Here is an 18,644-nt window from a genome sequence, read left to right as displayed (position 1 = left end):
GAACGCTTCGTCTTGCAGCTCTCTAAATCTCCTTCTGAGTATTTCTGGTTTTAAAGGTTTTAAACTAAACCATTCATATGAAATCTCTTTGATGTTACACATTCCTTCCATTACCATTGCACATAATAAGTGTTGACGCCTTTTGATAAGCGTACGCCCCCTTTCATGTCTTGCCCCTGGATCTTCCGGGTATATCCGAGTAAATACAGTTCCCACTACAATCATGATTGTCACACTGCAGTAGCATATAATTTACGGGGGGGGGGGGGGGGGGGAATTGAGAAAACATCAAACCTGTAGCCTTCGGTGCTATGCTTGGACTGTTATGTGTAGAGCCTGAAGTTTTCGGGAAATATTTTTTTCTAAATTGGGGGGGTAAAAATCGGGTAAATAAACATGTGCACTAAATTCGTGTGAATTCGGGTGAAAAAACTTCCAGTATGCTAAATTCGGGGTGAAATTGGGCTCAGTTACTCAAACTAACGGTAGTGGTTTGGTACAAATCGTGATGTAACTGAATTTTTCTGCCAAACAAGTAAATTAATGCATTCCTACAGACATCCCAGTGAGGGCAATTTGCCAGGTAAAAATCGGGTAAAACCCTAAAACTTCAGGCTCTAGTTATGTGGCAATCGCATGGAGGTATACCTGTGAGTTGCAGATGGGTGAAGTTATGTAAAGTTATTGGCTTGCTAGGTGGAAGGAACAAACTATACCAGTTATGTCATCCCTAATCAATCGCTGCACGAGAAATCATTTGCATAAGTGCAAGACCCCGCGTGTGAACCTGAATACTGAACAACGTGCTGCTTTTTACCCTGTTTTCTAAGTGCATTAATTTCTACCATGCTGCCTCATTACTGGACTTGAAAAGTTAAGTATCGTTCATAGGTTTCTCCCAGTAGAGAGATCTCCCCTTGTGACTGTTTGGCCTAAAGTTTGTGAAGCATGCACTCGACGCCAGCGATAGATTTTCCAGTGCATGGAAAAATTGGAGTGCACTGCCATATGTTCCACGAAAGGTTGCTCTTGCCATGACGAAGATGTCATCAGCGTTTCAACATTACCTTGAAATGCCATAGATGCATATTAAAAGGTGTTTTTTTTTTTAAATTCATTACAGAATTTTTATTAAAAAACTAGTAGAGCAAAATAGATGCCGTTTTAGCAGGTGGGTTATAATTAGGGCCTGACTTTTTAGGGTTAAACCCGTATCCGCCCGATATTTACCCCCCAAACGAAATCTGTAAAATTCGGGTTTAACTGGAATCTACCCGAAAACATCCGGGTCGCGTGGCACACTCGTAAGCGTGCATTAAAATAAAGTTTGATAACATTGCTAAACATTAGTTCCATGTTAAGACAAATTTTATTAAACAAAAAAAATCGCCCGAATTCCTCACGACAGAATATGCCGTACGGGATTTAACCTGAATACTACCCGAATTTTCAAATGAAAAACATCACCCGATATTTACCCCCCGAATTTGGCCAAAAATAAAACACGAAAAAGTCAGGCCGTAGTTATAATATGGCCATGCGAACATCCTGTTGGACTGCGTTTGCAACTACTGGACGACTAATTAGCTAAAATTCATTAATGAACTTATTAATTACATGTTTTCTGGCAAATGCGGGATAGCAGAGTTGGAGCCAGTCATTATTCAAATCCACCGTCCTTATCAAACACCCTCTGAAGCGAGCGTACTTCGAGATATAATATTCCAAATGAGCCGAAAGCAGAACTACGCGATTTATATTTCGAAGTGCGTTCTCTTCTCAGGGTGTTCAATAACGACGACGGATGTGAATAATGACTGGCTCCAATTCTGCTATCCCGTATTTCCCAGAAAGCATCTAATTAATGAATTTTAGCTAATTAGTGGTCCACTAGTTGCAAACACTCTCCTACAGGATGTCTGCCTGGCCGTATAGTATAATCCACCTGCTGCAACGGCATCCATTTTGCTCTGCTAGTTTTTTTATACAAATTCTGTAAGGAATAAAAAAAAAAACACCTTGTATATTTCATGATGCCTCGTCCTACGTATGTCTAGGGTTGCCACCTTTCGTAGTGAAAAATACCGGCTGAGGGAAAGGAGGTGGAATAAAGGGAAAGGCTCGCGGGAAAAGGAAAGTTGGTGAGGGGTGGATGAGCACACATAGAGACAGAGATAATACGAGGAAACATAAGTTCCTGTGTGTGGCTGGATCATAGATATTACAAAGTGCTAAAAACAGGCATGAACGATACACTGGATCGTATAGGAACAACCGGATTGGACTGTTATTTACGTACTTTGAAAAACGCATCGATGCACACAAACCCTTCTTTGCAGGAGATCTCATGGTGGTTGTATATGGCCTAGGTTCTATCTGGTTCAGCACAACCACCAATAGCTTTGCACAACCACCGATCTTGTCCCCTCCGAACACAAGACTTAATGAATGACGATGATAGTAATAATAATACTAATGACTAACTAAGAAAACGATTGGTGACTTGCGGAGTTGGGTCTGTGCTCCAGATTTATACAGGCCGTAGCGGAATGTTGAAGCAAAAACCTCGCAAAAGCCCCTGTGAAAGGTCTTGAGCCACAAATACCGGCAAAAGGCTGCCGGTATCACCTTCATACCGGCAACTGGCAGAGTGAGCAAATAACCGGCCGTGCCGGTATAATGCTTTCCTGGTGGCAGCCCTACATACGCTTGTTACCAGCGGCATGGCTGAGTGGGTAAAAGCATCCGCTCGTTGTGGGTAAGCGAAGGACTAACTGAAGACAGGGAGGTGGTGGGTTGGAATCCTACCAGTGGTGTCTGAGGTTTTCCCTGGGTTTTCCAGCTGACTTTCCAGACAAATGCCGGCACAGTTGCCCCCGAAGTCTGCCCAGGACGCACACTGACCCTTCTGTACCCCGCTCCTTCCTGCTGTCCTCTCTCCATCTGCTCACATCTGTACACCACTCGTACCCACAGTCAGCGCTTACGCAGATCTTTAAAAAAAAGATACACCTACGCATTAGGAGACGTCAGCATATGCCCGTACCTCTTTAGATATCAGCGTGAGGTCTTTATGTACAAACTGAATGTTCGCTTTGTGATAAAAAATTACAGCGGCATTAAAATTAAAATCGGTCTGTAACGGTGGCCTCTCATGGTCCTTGACGCGAGTGATGAAATTCAGTGTATAAAAATAAGGGACAGGAGGCAAGAGCAATGCCATAGAAGTGCAGTTCATGGGGAAGTATTCCAAGTTCTTGATGATGCCATGTCTCGGTCCCCCATGCATGCCTTGAGTTCTTTGTTTTTGGTTTTTATGATTTTTCGAAATCGGGAGGGAAAAATCGGGTGCTATTTACACGGGAGAAATCGGGCGCTATGATCTGTGTCTGATATGTCACCGGGGAATTTTCGGGTGAAACGAAAGGCACATAAAACAAGTCGCTTCTGTGACGCTAGGACGAGAAACAACAAGCTTTATATTTCCGCTCAGAACTGGGGCAATGAATGCCCACGGTATTCAAACACTTGCCCGAGCCCCATAAAAAGGTTGTCTTTGACTCCTGCAGGAGGGGATCATAAAAGGAGTACAAATAGGTTGTCACAAATAGTTCTCTTTGCTGATATTATGATTGACTTTTCTGACGATTTACCGAGAACGACAAGTTGAAGCACCGCGACGATTTTCGGGTAGATATTGGTTTTTACCCGAATTCTGGAAAACTTATTTGGGGGGTTGAACTATAGTGAAAAATGGGGTTTAGCCCGAAAACAAAGAACCCTATGCATGCATGCCCTGCAAGACTTCCAGTGTGTTGTGACTCCCAACTGTGTGATTGTGCACGAGGCCACAAAAGCATGCCCTAACAGTTGAGGAAGGCATGGGTCCTTGTACTAATATACACAGCACCATATGATCCCTGATGCCACATGCTTTTCAATATGCAGGTAAAGGGTTTCCAGATCGATTACCTGTCCAAGGTTCCCGAAGTGAAAGACACGGTGCACAAGCATTCCTTGCTACACCACGTCTGCCACATGGTCATGGAGAAAGATCCAAACACAACCGATCTCTACTCTGAAATTGGAGCTGTCACCAGGAGTTCCAAGGTGCGGATTTCATCCTTCTGGCTTCTTCTCTGTTGCGTCATTTTTACGTGACTCGTCAATTCTTTGGAGCACGATGAGCACGGCCCGTAGAGCTCTATACACCCGTACGTGCAGGAGTTACACTGCAGACGACAGATTTTCCAGATTTGACTGTGACCTGGAAAGAGTCTGAATAATACTGATAGAGACTCAAGTTTTAGCATTTAACCCGATCCTTCCCCGAATTTGCACACCGAATCAGAGGGTGAAACCCAATTTTAACTTGGCAGATTGCCTTGACTGAGACATCTGTAAGAATGCGCAATAACTTGTTTGACAGCAAATGCAGTTACGTCACTGTTTGTAGCAGATCAGTACAGTTAGTGTGAGTAACTGATCCCGATTTCACCTCAAATTTAGCATGCTGCAAGTTTTTCCCACCCGAAGTTTAGAGCTCACCCGAATTTTACCTTTCGGTTCGACACCCTGGTTCTACCAAACAGAACTGGATTTGCAGCACCAGCGTTTGCTGAGGCCTCTTGCATGCAGAGCTTAAAAATCTGCCTCATACAAACAACAGTGCGCATGAAATGCGAAACCTTATGGGCTGTTATTAAATAAGCTGATGTGCTGTGTGGATTGTGCAATGCATGGAAATGCCAAGGGATATACGCCAGGGTTGGAGACATTATGATGCCCCTTACCACAGTGCACAGTTTACTGAGTTTACAGTTACTACTTGATCTCTCTCCCTAAATGTGCAATCAAAAGCATTTTTTTTGTGTGTGTGGCGATGACCTCTTGTGACCTCTGAAAGAAGTGTAAATCCCTATTGAGCTGAGTTTGGCTATTAGTCTTCGAGGTATAAGTAGCTCCTGGTTGGTGCTTTAGCTTGACTATGACTATGGATTTGGCTGGTCTCTGAGGTATAAGTAGATTCTCGTTTTGGGCTTTAGGTTGACTATGACGAAGTAGCCAAGAACCTGGGAAAGATGGAAAGTGATTGCAAGGCTTCCTGGGAGCACCTCAAGGTTATTGCCAAGCACGATGGCTCCGCCATGAAAGTCAAGTGAGTTGGTGTTTTCTTTTTGTCAGTGAAGAAAGAAGATGAGACAACATGAGTTCTCAGACAAATGTTCTAATCACGCTCTGATACATTTTGAGCCCAAGAAGCTCAGTAGAGAGAAAGGAGGTACAAGGGAGGGAAGGGTGATTTAGTTTACCCTGCTTTCTATCTCTTAAAACTAGGGTTGTGTGAATATTCGAGTTCACAAACTCGGATCGTGTATCAATCACTCGAAGTATTCCATTCGTGAATCAAACATCCAATATTCGGTTTTTCAAATATTCGCTATTCCCTGAATATCAACTACACCACCCCAGAAGTGGGCTTCACCTGATGCTTCCCTGCATGAGGTGAAGCGTGCTTCACGAAATTGGCAGCGCTGCAGGACCAACACAGGTGGACCGTTGTTGTTTAGCTTAAGATAACGTTAGCCCAAGGTAATTGTGTGTTGTTTCCTTGACAAAGGGGCAGCGTCCCTCCCATGCACACACTAGGGGTCCTGGCAGGGGGTTTTTGTTTTGATGTCTGGGAGGTTGCATTTAAAAATTAAACAAGTTGTTTGTTTCACAAGCGACCTGTGACAATTACAGCCTCTTCTGCCACTGCCTGACAACGTTCTTTAGCGACATGCAACAAATATATACTGGAAGTAGGAGCAAGACTTTGCAGCCACGACATGGTTTCCTTGTCCCTTGAGTTAGGGTGCTGGCACTGTGTTTGTCGCATGTTATGGGATCCAGAGAAGGGAATAGAAGCAATGATAGCGGAACTGGGTGGTGTCATGCCTCAGTGTGATTTATTCCAGAAAAAAAAAATGTTTGACCCATGCAAAGTCCACTGCTTTCATGCTGTGTTTCACACATGTGTTGCCACTTGGCACTGGCACTGACGTGTTGACACTCAGTATGTAAATGGAAGCTCACCTCGTGTCCAATAAACATGCATTTTAATGAAAACTTTCTGCACTCAGTAATTCTTTTATGTGTTTTACATGCAGGCTTTCAGAATTCCTAGCAGACTCTGCAGAAAGGATAGTCGTCCTAGGTATTATTCACAGGAGGGTCATGAACAGGTAAGCCTCCTACGTGTATTTGAAGTACCCACTATTATGCTGGCTTTAACCAATTGCAAATATCTCGCTGGTAGTAAGTATGTCTGTTGGCGTGCAAGACTATTGCAGGTCACAGCAACCCTGTAAAAGAAAGATCTAGAAAAGGGCATTAGTGCAATGTTAACAAATTCGTGCAAATTTATTGCTTTCCTTTTCCTCCCATTGGCAGTTGTTATATGCGATAAGAATTCAATTTCATCCATATGCTTGTCCCAAAGTTTCCTGTTTGGGACAAGCTTCTTGATGCCTCAATCTGATACAATCTAAAAGTACTTTGGCCATCAATACTCTGTATTATACGTAGAGCCTGAAGTTTCCTGGAAATATTTTTTCCTACATTCGGGGGGTAAAAATCGGGTAAATAAACGTGTGCACTAAATTCATGCAAATTCGGGTGAAAAAACTTCCAGTATGCTAAATTCGCGGAGAAATCGGGCTCAGTTATTCAAACTAACTGTAGCGGTTTGGTACAAACAGTGATGTAACTGCTAGGGGTGTGCGAGTACTCGAATTTTCGAATACGAATCGAGTAATACGCTATATTCGGTTGATATTCGCAAAGGATATTCGCTATTCGCAATTTTCGAATATTTTTCGAGTATCTGCCCACCGGCAGAGATGCACGCGAAGACACCCGCGCGTGCTGCTAGGCTGGTAGCGCTGCGTGGTGACGTCACCGCGCGTGAGCTTCCTCCTCGCGCTCCTCGCCACTCCTCTCCCAAAGCGAAACCACGTGCAACTGATGAAACCGTTGAGACGCAGTCACGAGTCGCGCAGGGCATGGCACGTTCGGCTGTGTGTACAACTGAAAAACTGCAGGATGATGGACACGGTTGTGAAGTTGTGCAGGATGACGCGGCAGCGAAGTGAACAAACAGAAGCGCCGTGTGGGACTACTTCCAAAAAGAATCGGCAGTTTCTGCTAGTTGCAACCGGTGCTCTGCGCGCATCCAGACACCATCGGGGTCCACAACCAGCATCGTGAATCATCTGAAGCGACATCACCTACTTTATGCTGAGTTTAAGAAGAAACATGAGGCTAAGAAGGCGGAACAGCAAAGAATCGACAAGTTCGCCACAAAGAGACAGCTGCCACGTGCTCGTAAAGAAGCATTGGATGTCAAAGTGGCACGCATGATAGCCCTAGACTACCAACCGTACCGTGTGGTCGAGGATCGCGGGTTTCGAGAACTTCTGGCCGAAGCGGTACCAGACTACTGCCCTCCTTCAAGAACGACGCTATCCCGGACGCTAGTACCGAAACTCTTTCACGACACAAGGTGAGAAGTTCAAGCAGAACTCGAAACTTCCTTACAAAATGGTGTTGAGTCCATGTCATTCACGTCCGACATGTGGACGTCACGTTCGAACGCCAGCTTCATAAGCCTAACGTGCCACTTCGTCGATCACAGCTTTCAAGTGAAGAGGTACAACTTGGACACGCGTAGTTTTTCGGGAAGGCATACTGCGACGCAAATATCATCGGTTCTCCGCGACATGGTGAAAGACTGGAACGTACCACTGGATAAATTTCCAATCTACATCCAGGCTAGCACGCAAGTACCTCGCCATTCCAGCAACGTCAGCTTCCAGTGAACGGGCATTCTCAGCAGCAGGAAATGTTACTACACCATGCAGAGCTGCCTTACTCCCTGAGCATGTCAGGCAGCTGACATTTCTGCACGACAACCTGTGAACTGTTGAACAACAACTGAACAGAGTATGCCAGTGTGCTTAGACTGGACTAAGAAGTGTTGTGTTAAGTGTACCTCAGTGCGCCAAGACTGCCTGAATTTAAAACCAAGTGAAGGTTCAACTATTTCAGTGTGTTTGAGAGTCTCCAAAATGTACATTTGTGGGAAGAAATGTGTGACGTGTTAGTTCTTATTACTCGAAAGTATTCGAAATCCTGATTCCAACTATTCGTACTCGATTCGCAGTGAACTTTAGATATTCGAAAACTATTCGCAGTGAATTTTAAATATTCGAAAACTATTCGCAGTCTAGAATTTGGTACTCGCACACCCCTAGTAACTGCATTTTTCTGCCAAACAAGTAAGTTAGTGCATTCCTACAGACATCCCAGTGAGGGCAATTTGCCGGGTAAAAATCGGGTTTCACCCTAAAGAGGCAACCATCAATTCGGGGTGCACATTCGGGGAAGAATCGGGTAAAACCCTAAAACTTCAGGCTCTAATTATACACTATTCATAGCATGTAATCATGTCATGCAGACTACCTTCTGCACAAACTGTGAAACCATTCAATTTAACAACCACAATTCATCGTGGATCGAGCATTGTGCACATACTTGTGGCCACTAAGTTTTGCAGATTTCGGAGGCTGAAATTCATGACCTACTTGGGTGACCTCATGATACGCCCTCATATATTGCCTGTAGCAGTTTTGATGAAAGCGACATTGCACGTTCCTTCGCTGTGAAACAGTTCAAATGCTTAACAGTACCCTCTACAACTAACATTGAAGGTCAAATTTGTGATTCCGGCTTATTTTTACAAGTGCCAAATCCTCCCGAGGCATTTCTGTGTGCGCTTAAAATTCGCAAATTTTCCATTTCACGACTCCACCCTGTCTCACGGGTCGCCCCTGAAATCGGGCATGATTTTTAGCCCCCCTACCTCGATTTTCAAAAATCCTACAACCTGTTACACACAAGGCCCTAGTTTTACAGTGTCATATTGTATTGTCCATAACCGCTGCCTTGATACGGCCAATAACCGATGGACTGGATGGATGTTCCTGCAGGTTCCAGAAGCTGCTGGTGTACCTTGGCTGCCCGACCCACGCCATCAAAGAGACCAAAGTGCAGCAGGTGTGCAAGACCATCAGTGAGTTTGCCCTTGAGTACCGCACCACGCGGGAACGTGTCCAGCAGCAGCTCGAGAAGAAGGCCAATCACAGGGAACGGAACAAGACGCGTGGGAAGATGATCACAGATGTGAGTGTTTGCCCCCTCTGTTTTCTGTCGTCTGCTACGGTGTGTACGTGGGGCTTTGTGTTCTGGGGTTGAGGCCAGCACAGCCCCATGTAAAGTCATGCTACTCGGATGGGCATTGGTCAATTACACGAAAAGTGGTGTCCCCGGCAAAGCAGACGACACGCGCTTCGTTGGAGTGACGCCGTCCGAGTAGGCTGATGTATCACGGAGCGTGGGGATATTGGAGCGGGCTTCTCTTCTACGTGGTGTTTGTTAAACTTTTCACACCTGCTGAAATAAAACCAGATTTTTATCCTGATTTCTCAATAAAACATAAAACCCGAAGACACAAGGCCCCGTATGTACACTAGGATAGACCATTGCACAGTCTCAGCCTTACCCAACAGTAAGGGTGTGCGAATCTGAATAGAGTAGAAACCCGATGATGCGATCACGGATGATACGAACTCTTTTCCAGTCCCGACCGGAATGCATATTCTTGCCATGTATTAAAGTGCGGACTATATGAACACGTTATCTTTCCTTTACGAATGATACAAACGCGTTATCTTTCCTTTACGGACGATACGAACGCGTTCTCTTTCCTTTACGGACGATACGAACGCGTTCGCTTTCCTTTACGGGCGATACGAACGCGTTCTCTTTCCTTTACGGACGATACGAACGCGTTCTCTTTCCTTTACGGACGATACGAACGCGTTCGCTTTCCTTTACGGACGATACGAACGCGTTCGCTTTCCCGTACGGACGATACGAACGCGTTCTCTTTCCTTTACGGACGATACGAACGCGTTATCTTTCCTGTACGGATGATACGAACGAGCCGAGGATGCGACAGAGGTCGCTCTCCTGTGACGCGCGGGTCATGCAACTCCTTCTTTCGAAAAGGGATGGAGATCGTCACCGTCCTCACCACTAATTCCCTTATATCATTTTGTGCAATGCTGGCAAGGACTCTCCCTTTGGTGGTGGTGGTGGAGGGATTACACGGCCCTGAACGTTATCACTTTATCTCTGTTTTTTACCCCTTTTTACCCCCCTCGCAACAATAAACCGCGAAGCTGTGTAACATCGCACTGGCTGAGGAAAACTGCAACCAGACAGAACACGTAGAGGGAACATGTCAGGGCAACTTCTGGCAACATTGCAAGTCACCGTTCCACAAGTCGGCTTCACCTAACGCCTGTGTGCGTTAGGAGAAGCTCGCTTTAGAGCACTGTCGCGCAACTCGCGAGTGGAAATCACGTGCTGGTCCTTTTGAATCATCTCAAGAATTTGGGCAGCATTGGCCAAAAAGGCGAGGCACAAAAGCATTACGACCGACATCTTTCACTGGCACTAATGGAAAAATGAACAGCCGCTATCTATGTTCTTGCCTCAATTTTTATTTTGGTTTAATTCTTTAAGATACGAATTGTTTTCGCTACCCGGTGGGATTCGTATCATCGAGATTCTGCTGTATTTGAAGTTGAATCAAATATCGAATCGAATGGGGGAAAAAATTTCCGAATACCGAATCGAATATCGAATATTCCTGCTAAATTTACAATATGTGACTTTTGCACTAAAAGCTTTCCTGATGTAAAGTACCAAGTGTCAGGTTCTTGATGCTTCACATTAAGTACTGTCTCGGAGTACTTTGGCCATGAATGCTCTGCACCATACTCAAATCATAGACTACAAGCTTTAGTGTAATTTTGCTGGCATTAACTTGCATTGTTATACCTCTGTGTTATTGGGTTCTATGTTTCATTGAAAATTTTGAAAACCCTGGCTTTATTTCTGGAGCCAAACAGTGGGATACGGTTTGGCAACATTGGGAATAAAAACAGATTTTCAGATGAACACGATGACTGAATTTGGACCTTGGCAACTTCATCTTTGGGGCTTTTCAAGTTCTTACTCTCAGTGGCGATTATGCGAAATCGATGTCTAAAAAACTGATTTGAGCAGCTCTTACTAAAGTCATGCCGGGTTTTGCCGAGAGTCTAGACGCGAAACACGACGCGCGTGTTACGTACTTTATCTTGAGCAGTTTAGCTTGTGCACACTAACCTGCTTGCCTGACACTGCCTTGTACTCTTACTTTTTTCAAGACCGACAAGTTCCGTGTGACCAAAGAACAACAGGCTGACCAAGAGTTGCGCCAGCTGCTTGGAAACTCCTCCGATCTGGACGACTCCAAGGGCAGCAAGTGGGGCACCATCCCTGGGATGAGGGTCAGGCCTAGGGTACCCGCTGGTACGTTCTTTGTCTTTGTCTTTATTCGTGGGCGTTCCCACTATTTTCCCTGGGGAGAGGGAGGGTAAAGAGTGTCACCTAAATTGAATGATGACAATCATTATGAATTTGTCGCAGTTTTCGTGTGCAAAAATGGTGTCATGTGTGTCGGCCTTAAGCCTAACTAAAGTGTGTTTATTTGAGCTTTTGCATTGCGCATGTACTGCCCAAAAAATGCTGCCACGAAATGGCCACCCAAATTCGCCGTATGCTAAGGGCTAGACTCCCTGACACTGAAAGTACCGCCATCGTCAGATGCATGTGAGCAAGCTGATGCTGCGGCAGCCATACTTTGTCCACTGGCGCAGCAGGAAATAGAAAACGATTGTTGTAATTTCCTCGTTGTCGGCAGTGCCGTGTATACCAAAGGGAGTCTGGCCATTAGGAGGAGCCTAAAAAAGAGGCTCGACCTGTCAATCAAATTGAGCGTTTTCCATTGGCTGCTGTTTTGTATGCGGGCCGCCATGACACCAAAATTTTCCCGAAAATGGCGGCGTAGCTTGGAACGGCGAAGCGAGGCTTTCGTGACAATTTTTTTTCACAAATCACGTCAATTTTATTCCGTAAGTGTACATTGTGTTGCAATTATCTTGCAAATCACCTTTAAATTACGCTCCAGTGTCGATGTTTACCTGAAAATAATGTTTCGTCGTCCTTGTTAGGCCTAGTAACGACAGCGATCACAGGCAAATAGTAAGAAAAATGCTACGGATGGCAAAAAATTTGCATTTTATGACATACTTTTATCCATATACACACCTTTGCCTGTTCTTGATTCAATCTTGTTATATTTCATAGTTAAAATATGCATAATACCGGCAGTCTGTTCCAAGTAGCGGTTCTGCCGGCCAATCAGTTCTGCTAGCATGCACTCCTGCCTTCTGCTACTTCTGCTATTCTGCGTCCTCCCGACATGCCCCTCTCCATCCAGATGGCGCCGTTAAAAGTGGACGCTAAATCCATTATGTTGCTAGATCGTCAGGGAATATCCTATTCAATCTAATCCAATCCAGTTTCCAGAAAATGTCGGCACGCAGTGAACACAGGTAATATATGGCTTGGATAGCCTGGGATTAATAGCGAACTGTATTTTGGCTCGTGATTGGCCAGAGAGCTCAAAAAGTGGGTGGAGCTCCAGATATAGGCAGGTCCCATTAACGGTCAGACTCCCTTTGGCATACACGACACTGGTTATCGGCACCAGGGAGCGCACTCTAGTGGATCAACACCTGTGGCTATGCGGCTGCAATCTCACTTTTTCGGACGTGGGAGGTAGATATGTTTCCCTGCTTCACCAGTCAAACTTTCGTGGAGAAAGAATAATCCTTGTACGTGTCGGAGATTGATTGATTGATTTCAAGGAGGGGGGAAATAAAATGGAGTAATGAGGAGCGTTGAAGGAGTAACGTGTCCTCCTCATTTGTTTCTCACTTTTTCAAGGTCCCGGTGGAACCCTCGGTCGACACTCAACACCTAACCGCGACGACAACATGACGGATGCGGATGACGAAATCCTCGAGAGCCTCGTGAAGACAGCGACGGCGAAGCCAGGCCAGAACGAACCGCGCTTGCGTAAGAAGGCACGTTACGGCGACCGAAAGTCTTGTGAGTCTCACTCTCTCTCTCTCTGATTCTTTCCTCCTTTGTAAGGGAAGGTGCGGCAATTAAAATGTATATCTGTAATGTAATGTAAAATGCAAAATGTAAATGCATAAAATGTAAAATGCGAGCAGTACATCTGTAGAGAAAACAGGACAAGGGGTATTTCAACTTTGGCGAACAGTAAGTGGGATGGGGGATAAAACGAACAGGTTTATTGCACAGGGCATGCCCTCAGTAATGTTTTGACATAAAGGTATCGTGAAATTTCAACATAATTAATTAATCAATCAATCAAGAGGCTCGTTAGATAGTATGCTTGTGCCTATAACTCAGTATGTTAAAGAGATATTGAGAAACGGATTGTTTAATTGAGATACTGATGCTGAAATACGTATGCACACCAAATTTGGTTAATGTGAAGGTTCACATTGGTGCAACACACCGTTTTTTAACGTTCATCTGGGATGACCAGTCGCAGCCCCTTCAATGATGTGCAAAGAGTGACATTTTTGAACATGAGTCGAGTGACAATAGCAAGAAAAATGGTTTTCAGCTATTGAAAAAGATTCCCTAAAAATGTATGCGCAGCCATAGCTGTCTTGTTCCTGTGGTGCCAATCTTTCCTCCCCGTGGTTCCCATCCGGGTCAATGAATCCCTCGAATACCCCAGAATTTGAAAGTGCTTTTTTTCAAGGTCTGTAACACACTGCAATTTTCCACAGTCCTTGAAAACCTACGATTTTGCAACTTTTTCGTTTTCTCAAAGAGCTCTTTATGCAAATTCTGCTTTTCTGGGGTCAGAACTATTGTTTCCGAGCCACAGCATTTACCACTGGGCACTCATCCTAATAAAAAAATCAGTAGGGGAAACCAGGAGCGCGAGAGATGAACCCGCTGTTTGTATTCAGGGCCGGACTCAGTCCCTCTGTTTTTTGGGGGAGGGTTTTTTTTTGTGAGGGGGGAGAGGATGTCCGCCTGGCCGTATAACCCCATTGCAAAAACGACATCTATGCTGCTATCGTAGCTTGTTAAATAAAAATTCTGTAAAGGCTAAAAAAAACACCCCGTATATGTACCTTCACCCCAAGTGAGTCCGTACGCTTAGGCTTGACATTTTTTTCTTACGGATTTGCCGACAGTGCGCCGTACCCTCAAGAGTGGACTGGACCTGTCGGAAGAGGAGCGTCGATTCTTGACGGCAATGTCCTCGTAGTCAGCTGCAAGTCACAGGATCGAGTCTTTCATCGGAAATGTCTGTTGTGTCACATGACATGCACACTTAGGACGGTTGTTTTTTTAAATGAGACGGTGTTTCCCGCACTCACTCCTAGCTGTGACATATCGGTGCTACATATTTACTAGCTGACACCTTCTTCAAATTTAGATAGTAATTCAAATTAAAGGGCCACTAAGGTGAAGAAATTTCTCAGTGCGGAATCAAAGGTGCCTTTACTCTGACTCGAGCGGGAAGAGAATTCATTGCGTTGTTTGTGATTCGTTTATTTTTATTTTATTTTTATTTTTATTTCGTAATACTGCTGACTCTTCTAGGAGCCGTAGCAAGAGCAGGTATATGACAACAGTATGTTTTGTGCATAAAGAGACACATGCTACTAATTCCACTACAATCTACCTGTGTGAATTCGACAACATACAGCAGCAACTATGAGTGAAAGAAAGCGCAATTTACGCTTTCCTCAGATTGACCTCCTCAAAGTGACCTCCAGCGACGATTTGCACAAATTGTTTGAGAAGGAGAGTCTAAATAACCATTTATTTCACTCATAAATCACAAACGACACAACTTATGAATCCCTTTCCCTCTGTAGTGGTGTCAGAGTAGAGTCATATTTCGCTCTGCAAGTTCGAATTTTTGCGCTTCAGTGCCCCTTTAAACGCGACTGCACCGTCAGTCTTTTAACTGTCGTTGTAACTTCAAGGTAATAGCCCGGTCACTATCTGCAGAGCTTCCTGGGAGTCTAGGACAGCTTGGGGTCTATGTGGGTCTATGTGAATCCGTGAGATAGACCGAATCGTGTCACAGCTAGTTCAGTGCAGGTGTTTCTTTCTCCCTCTCTCTCTCTCAACAGCATGTGGTATGACATTCTTACGTTACGTTACTGTTCCTATGTCCCTTACTGTTACGTTTACTTTTCTTATGTCTTTTACTTTTGCGTTTACTTTTCCTACGTCCTTCTCACGGGATCTCATCCATCGAGCAGGCACCAAGTGCTGAATCTTCAGATATTTGATTATGTTTTGCTGTTTTTTTTTTCCTAAAAATTAGTGTCTCTGATTGGAAAGTTTACTTTTTTTTACGTAGACACATGGCTGCAAAAGTGAAACTAATAGATCTGTGACGAGTTTTTTTCTATGAGCACGCAAATCATTACCTTCATGATGCCTCGAACCACGACTGAGACTGCTGTAATGTGACTTTGTGGTTTTGAAACTTCTGTGAAAAAAAAAAAAAGCTTCTGTGTTCTTGTGAAAAAATCTGTGGGAAAGGCTATGCCATTTCAGAATACTTTGATTCTATGGGTTATTCTGGTTTACTCTTGGAAACGTGAGCAGCCAGGTGCACTACAATGTAATTTTCTCGTTCATGATATATGTTCTCTTGTGTTGCACATTTCATTTACATGCAACACACCGCATGATCACAATTGTAGTGGTGTGCAGATGTGTGTGTGTGAACTAGTAATATTGAACAAGTAAAACAAGAAACAAAGACCTGTGTTAGTTCTCAGCAGAATTTTCTGTTGGGCCAAAAATGTTACATGTGCGGCATTTTCGTTTAACTTTTTAACGTTCAAAATTGGCTTGTACTCTGTGCATTTTGCTGTTGACGCACATACTTTTTTCTGCCTCAGTCGCTTTTCTTTTTCCTTTCTCTTTTCTTTTTTTTTTTTGGAAGTTTTTACCAGTGCTGTTGTTTGTAAATATATTGTAAAGTGGTGAAATGTCTCCTCTACACACCCTTTTTTTTGAATTTTTTTTCTCCTTGCCATTATTGAAACAAAAAAGAGAAAGATGTTCAAAGCCAAACGGTGCCTAAATGCTTGCGACGGACAATTTAGAAATACGTATGCAAAGAGCTCGGTGTGTCCGCACAGAGACAATGTCAACGACGTTCTTTCAAAACCGTTTGCTCGTAAAGTCGTACCTTAGATATATGGCTGGCCACATTTAGGGCCTCGGCAGCACAGAAATACTTTTTTCTACAACCCTGTCAACAGCCACCGTAACGGAGATAGATAAATACACGCACGATATAAAAATACGTTTTTGGGGTAATGTATGGACTTTGATACAGCATCTTTGAAGTGTTCAGTGTTAAAATTTAGATGTGACATTAAAAACAAAATTATGTCCCATCTATTGATTGCCATTTTTATGGTGCCCATGAACAGCAGTTGCCTAGGCGATGGTGCACCCCAAATCTGTAGCTGCTGCTGTAGCCTCATGTGATTTCGTGGACGACACACTCTTTCCTGCAGAAATCCTGTCGTTGACTTCTCAGTGCGTTTCTAAACTGACGTGGCTGCATCCGGACCCCAAAGTTCGCCAGGGGTTGTCGGACGGATTTCTTAAGGTGCTGGCCACTTTTGTTTTGCTCAAGATAACCTCTACTAAGAGCTTTCCCCCTCTCTCTCTCAATTTTTTTTTTTCATCAAGGATTGTTATCTCTGTGCGGACACACAATGGGCAGAGTGAGAGATATTATTTATTGTGCTGCTCTAGGGTTTTTTTTATTCCGTCTTTTGTTTTTCTTGTCTCGTGATAATCTCTGCATGACTTGCAAACCCGAGAAGAAAAAAAATCTCGAATAGATTGTCCTGCTTTCTGGAATCGAGGACAAGATGCTTTTCTGTCCGCTACTTATCGGACATCTCGTAGTCACACCTGAACTGCTACATCCGGATTCTGCGTTTATTACCTTATTTACTTGCGTGACTAACTCACCCACTTTGGGGTGCTCAAATGTTGGTAATTCCCCCTCCCCTCCCTTTCTGTATTTAAATGCAGGGGCACGTAACACATTGATCGCGGGGGTGCAAGAAAACTTGGTAACGTCAAACAGCGACGAGACAAAAAAAAAATTGAAAGTTATTGGCTGGTATGTGGGTGGGGGGGGGGGGGGGGGAGGGGGGTTATGTTTTACATTAAAAAGCACAAATTGTAAAGAACTACCCTCATTCCCAGTCGTCTTAAGTGTCAGAACCGTGTCGGCCATGTTTATTTTTTTTAACGGACTGCAGAAACGTGTTTAATCGTGGGCAGAGCTGTGCCTTAAAATTTCACTTCCATGCTGATTCTAAACAAGTTTCTCTAAAAAAAAAATAAGACAAAAATTGACAATAAACTGACAAGGAGAATGCAGTCCTAATACTTCACGGTTCATCATTTCTAAGTGACTCTGCTTTCTCACGCAGACCGATGACATTCAGCGCGAATGTCATTTTCTGCAAATGACATCCAACTTCCCGTACAAGTTTTTCAGGTAACAAAAAGTGGGTTAATTATGCGAGTAAATACGGTATATACAGGGTGTCCCAGCTAACTGTGAACATATTTAAAAAATATATATACTATAACACTTTTTCCAAGATGAAATCAATGGCAATATAGCATATGCTGAAGGGCACTCCCTAGGAGGGCATTAGCAAAGTCCAAAAGGAATGTCGTAATTAACTTTCATTAATTAACTTTTTAATTATAAAAGCAACAAAGTTGTCACAATGACAACATCTGTGCTCTTTCTCCCTCTCACATTGGGGGTGAAGGAAAGACTCGTCTTCTAAGAAGCGCAATGAACAAAATAAAGAAGAAAAAAATGGCGTTCCTTCACAATTTTTTGTGGGCGGTCTATCGAACAGATTTTTGTTCTGAAAACGGCTACGATATCAGGTGGACCGAAAGGAACAGATGTTCTCATTGGGACAACTTTGTAGCTTTTATAATTAAAAAGTTAATTAATGAAAGTTAACTAAGACATTGCCTTTGGACTTTGCTAATGCCCTCCTAGGGAGTGCCCCTTCAGCATATGCTATATTGCAATTGATTTCATCTTGGAAAAAGTGTTATATATATATATTTAAAAAAAAATATGTTCACAGTTAGCTGGGACACCCTGTATGTCTTTGGAATAGCAGATTACAGAAGAGTGACTTGTCCTAGGTTGGAGTGAAGCGCATTAGCGGATGTTTTTTTTTTCGTCCTTCCCTCGTGAGTGTACAGTATTAGTACTTTGTTTTTCCCCTGCACGGGGTATTCTCCTTTTCGCCCCCCAGAAGAGTATTCCCGTTGTAAATGTCGACGACGCTTTGCGAGCTTCAAGAGTGTTTAGCAGGGTAGAGAAAAACCGGTCTGAAGTTTAATGTGTGCTCTGTAAATTGCTGGGGACAGAAAACGTGTGAAACGTGTTTGGAACATCCACACTCTTAACTTAACCGTGGTTGTGTGCTTAGTACATATGGCTGTGTGAATTGAAAGGTCTTATACGAGCAACGTTTGCGCCCCCTGTCAGGCACACA

At 43.8% G+C, this 18,644-nt stretch overlaps 1 protein-coding gene across 2 annotated transcripts in view; it reads left to right on the top strand.

Annotated features, from left to right (window-relative positions):
• Positions 1-17,239, top strand: part of LOC135379009 (mucin-12-like) — a 546,819-nt gene extending 529,580 nt beyond the window's left edge. For both annotated transcript variants that reach the window (XM_064612241.1, XM_064612240.1), the window contains exons 24-30: positions 3,949-4,110; positions 5,046-5,158; positions 6,153-6,227; positions 9,033-9,225; positions 11,322-11,466; positions 12,946-13,110; positions 14,247-17,239. In XM_064612241.1, the coding sequence (XP_064468311.1) occupies positions 3,949-4,110; positions 5,046-5,158; positions 6,153-6,227; positions 9,033-9,225; positions 11,322-11,466; positions 12,946-13,110; positions 14,247-14,320 (927 nt within the window). In that variant the 3' untranslated portion in view covers positions 14,321-17,239. The remainder of the gene's footprint in view (positions 1-3,948; positions 4,111-5,045; positions 5,159-6,152; positions 6,228-9,032; positions 9,226-11,321; positions 11,467-12,945; positions 13,111-14,246) is intronic.
• The last annotated feature ends 1,405 nt before the right edge of the window (positions 17,240-18,644 follow it).

The sequence above is a fragment of the Ornithodoros turicata genome, chromosome 1 (assembly GCF_037126465.1).
Source record: "Ornithodoros turicata isolate Travis chromosome 1, ASM3712646v1, whole genome shotgun sequence".
Taxonomy (NCBI): Eukaryota; Metazoa; Arthropoda; class Arachnida; order Ixodida; family Argasidae; genus Ornithodoros; species Ornithodoros turicata.
Note: the sequence above shows the minus strand (reverse complement) of the source record. Positions and strands in the feature narration are given on the sequence as shown.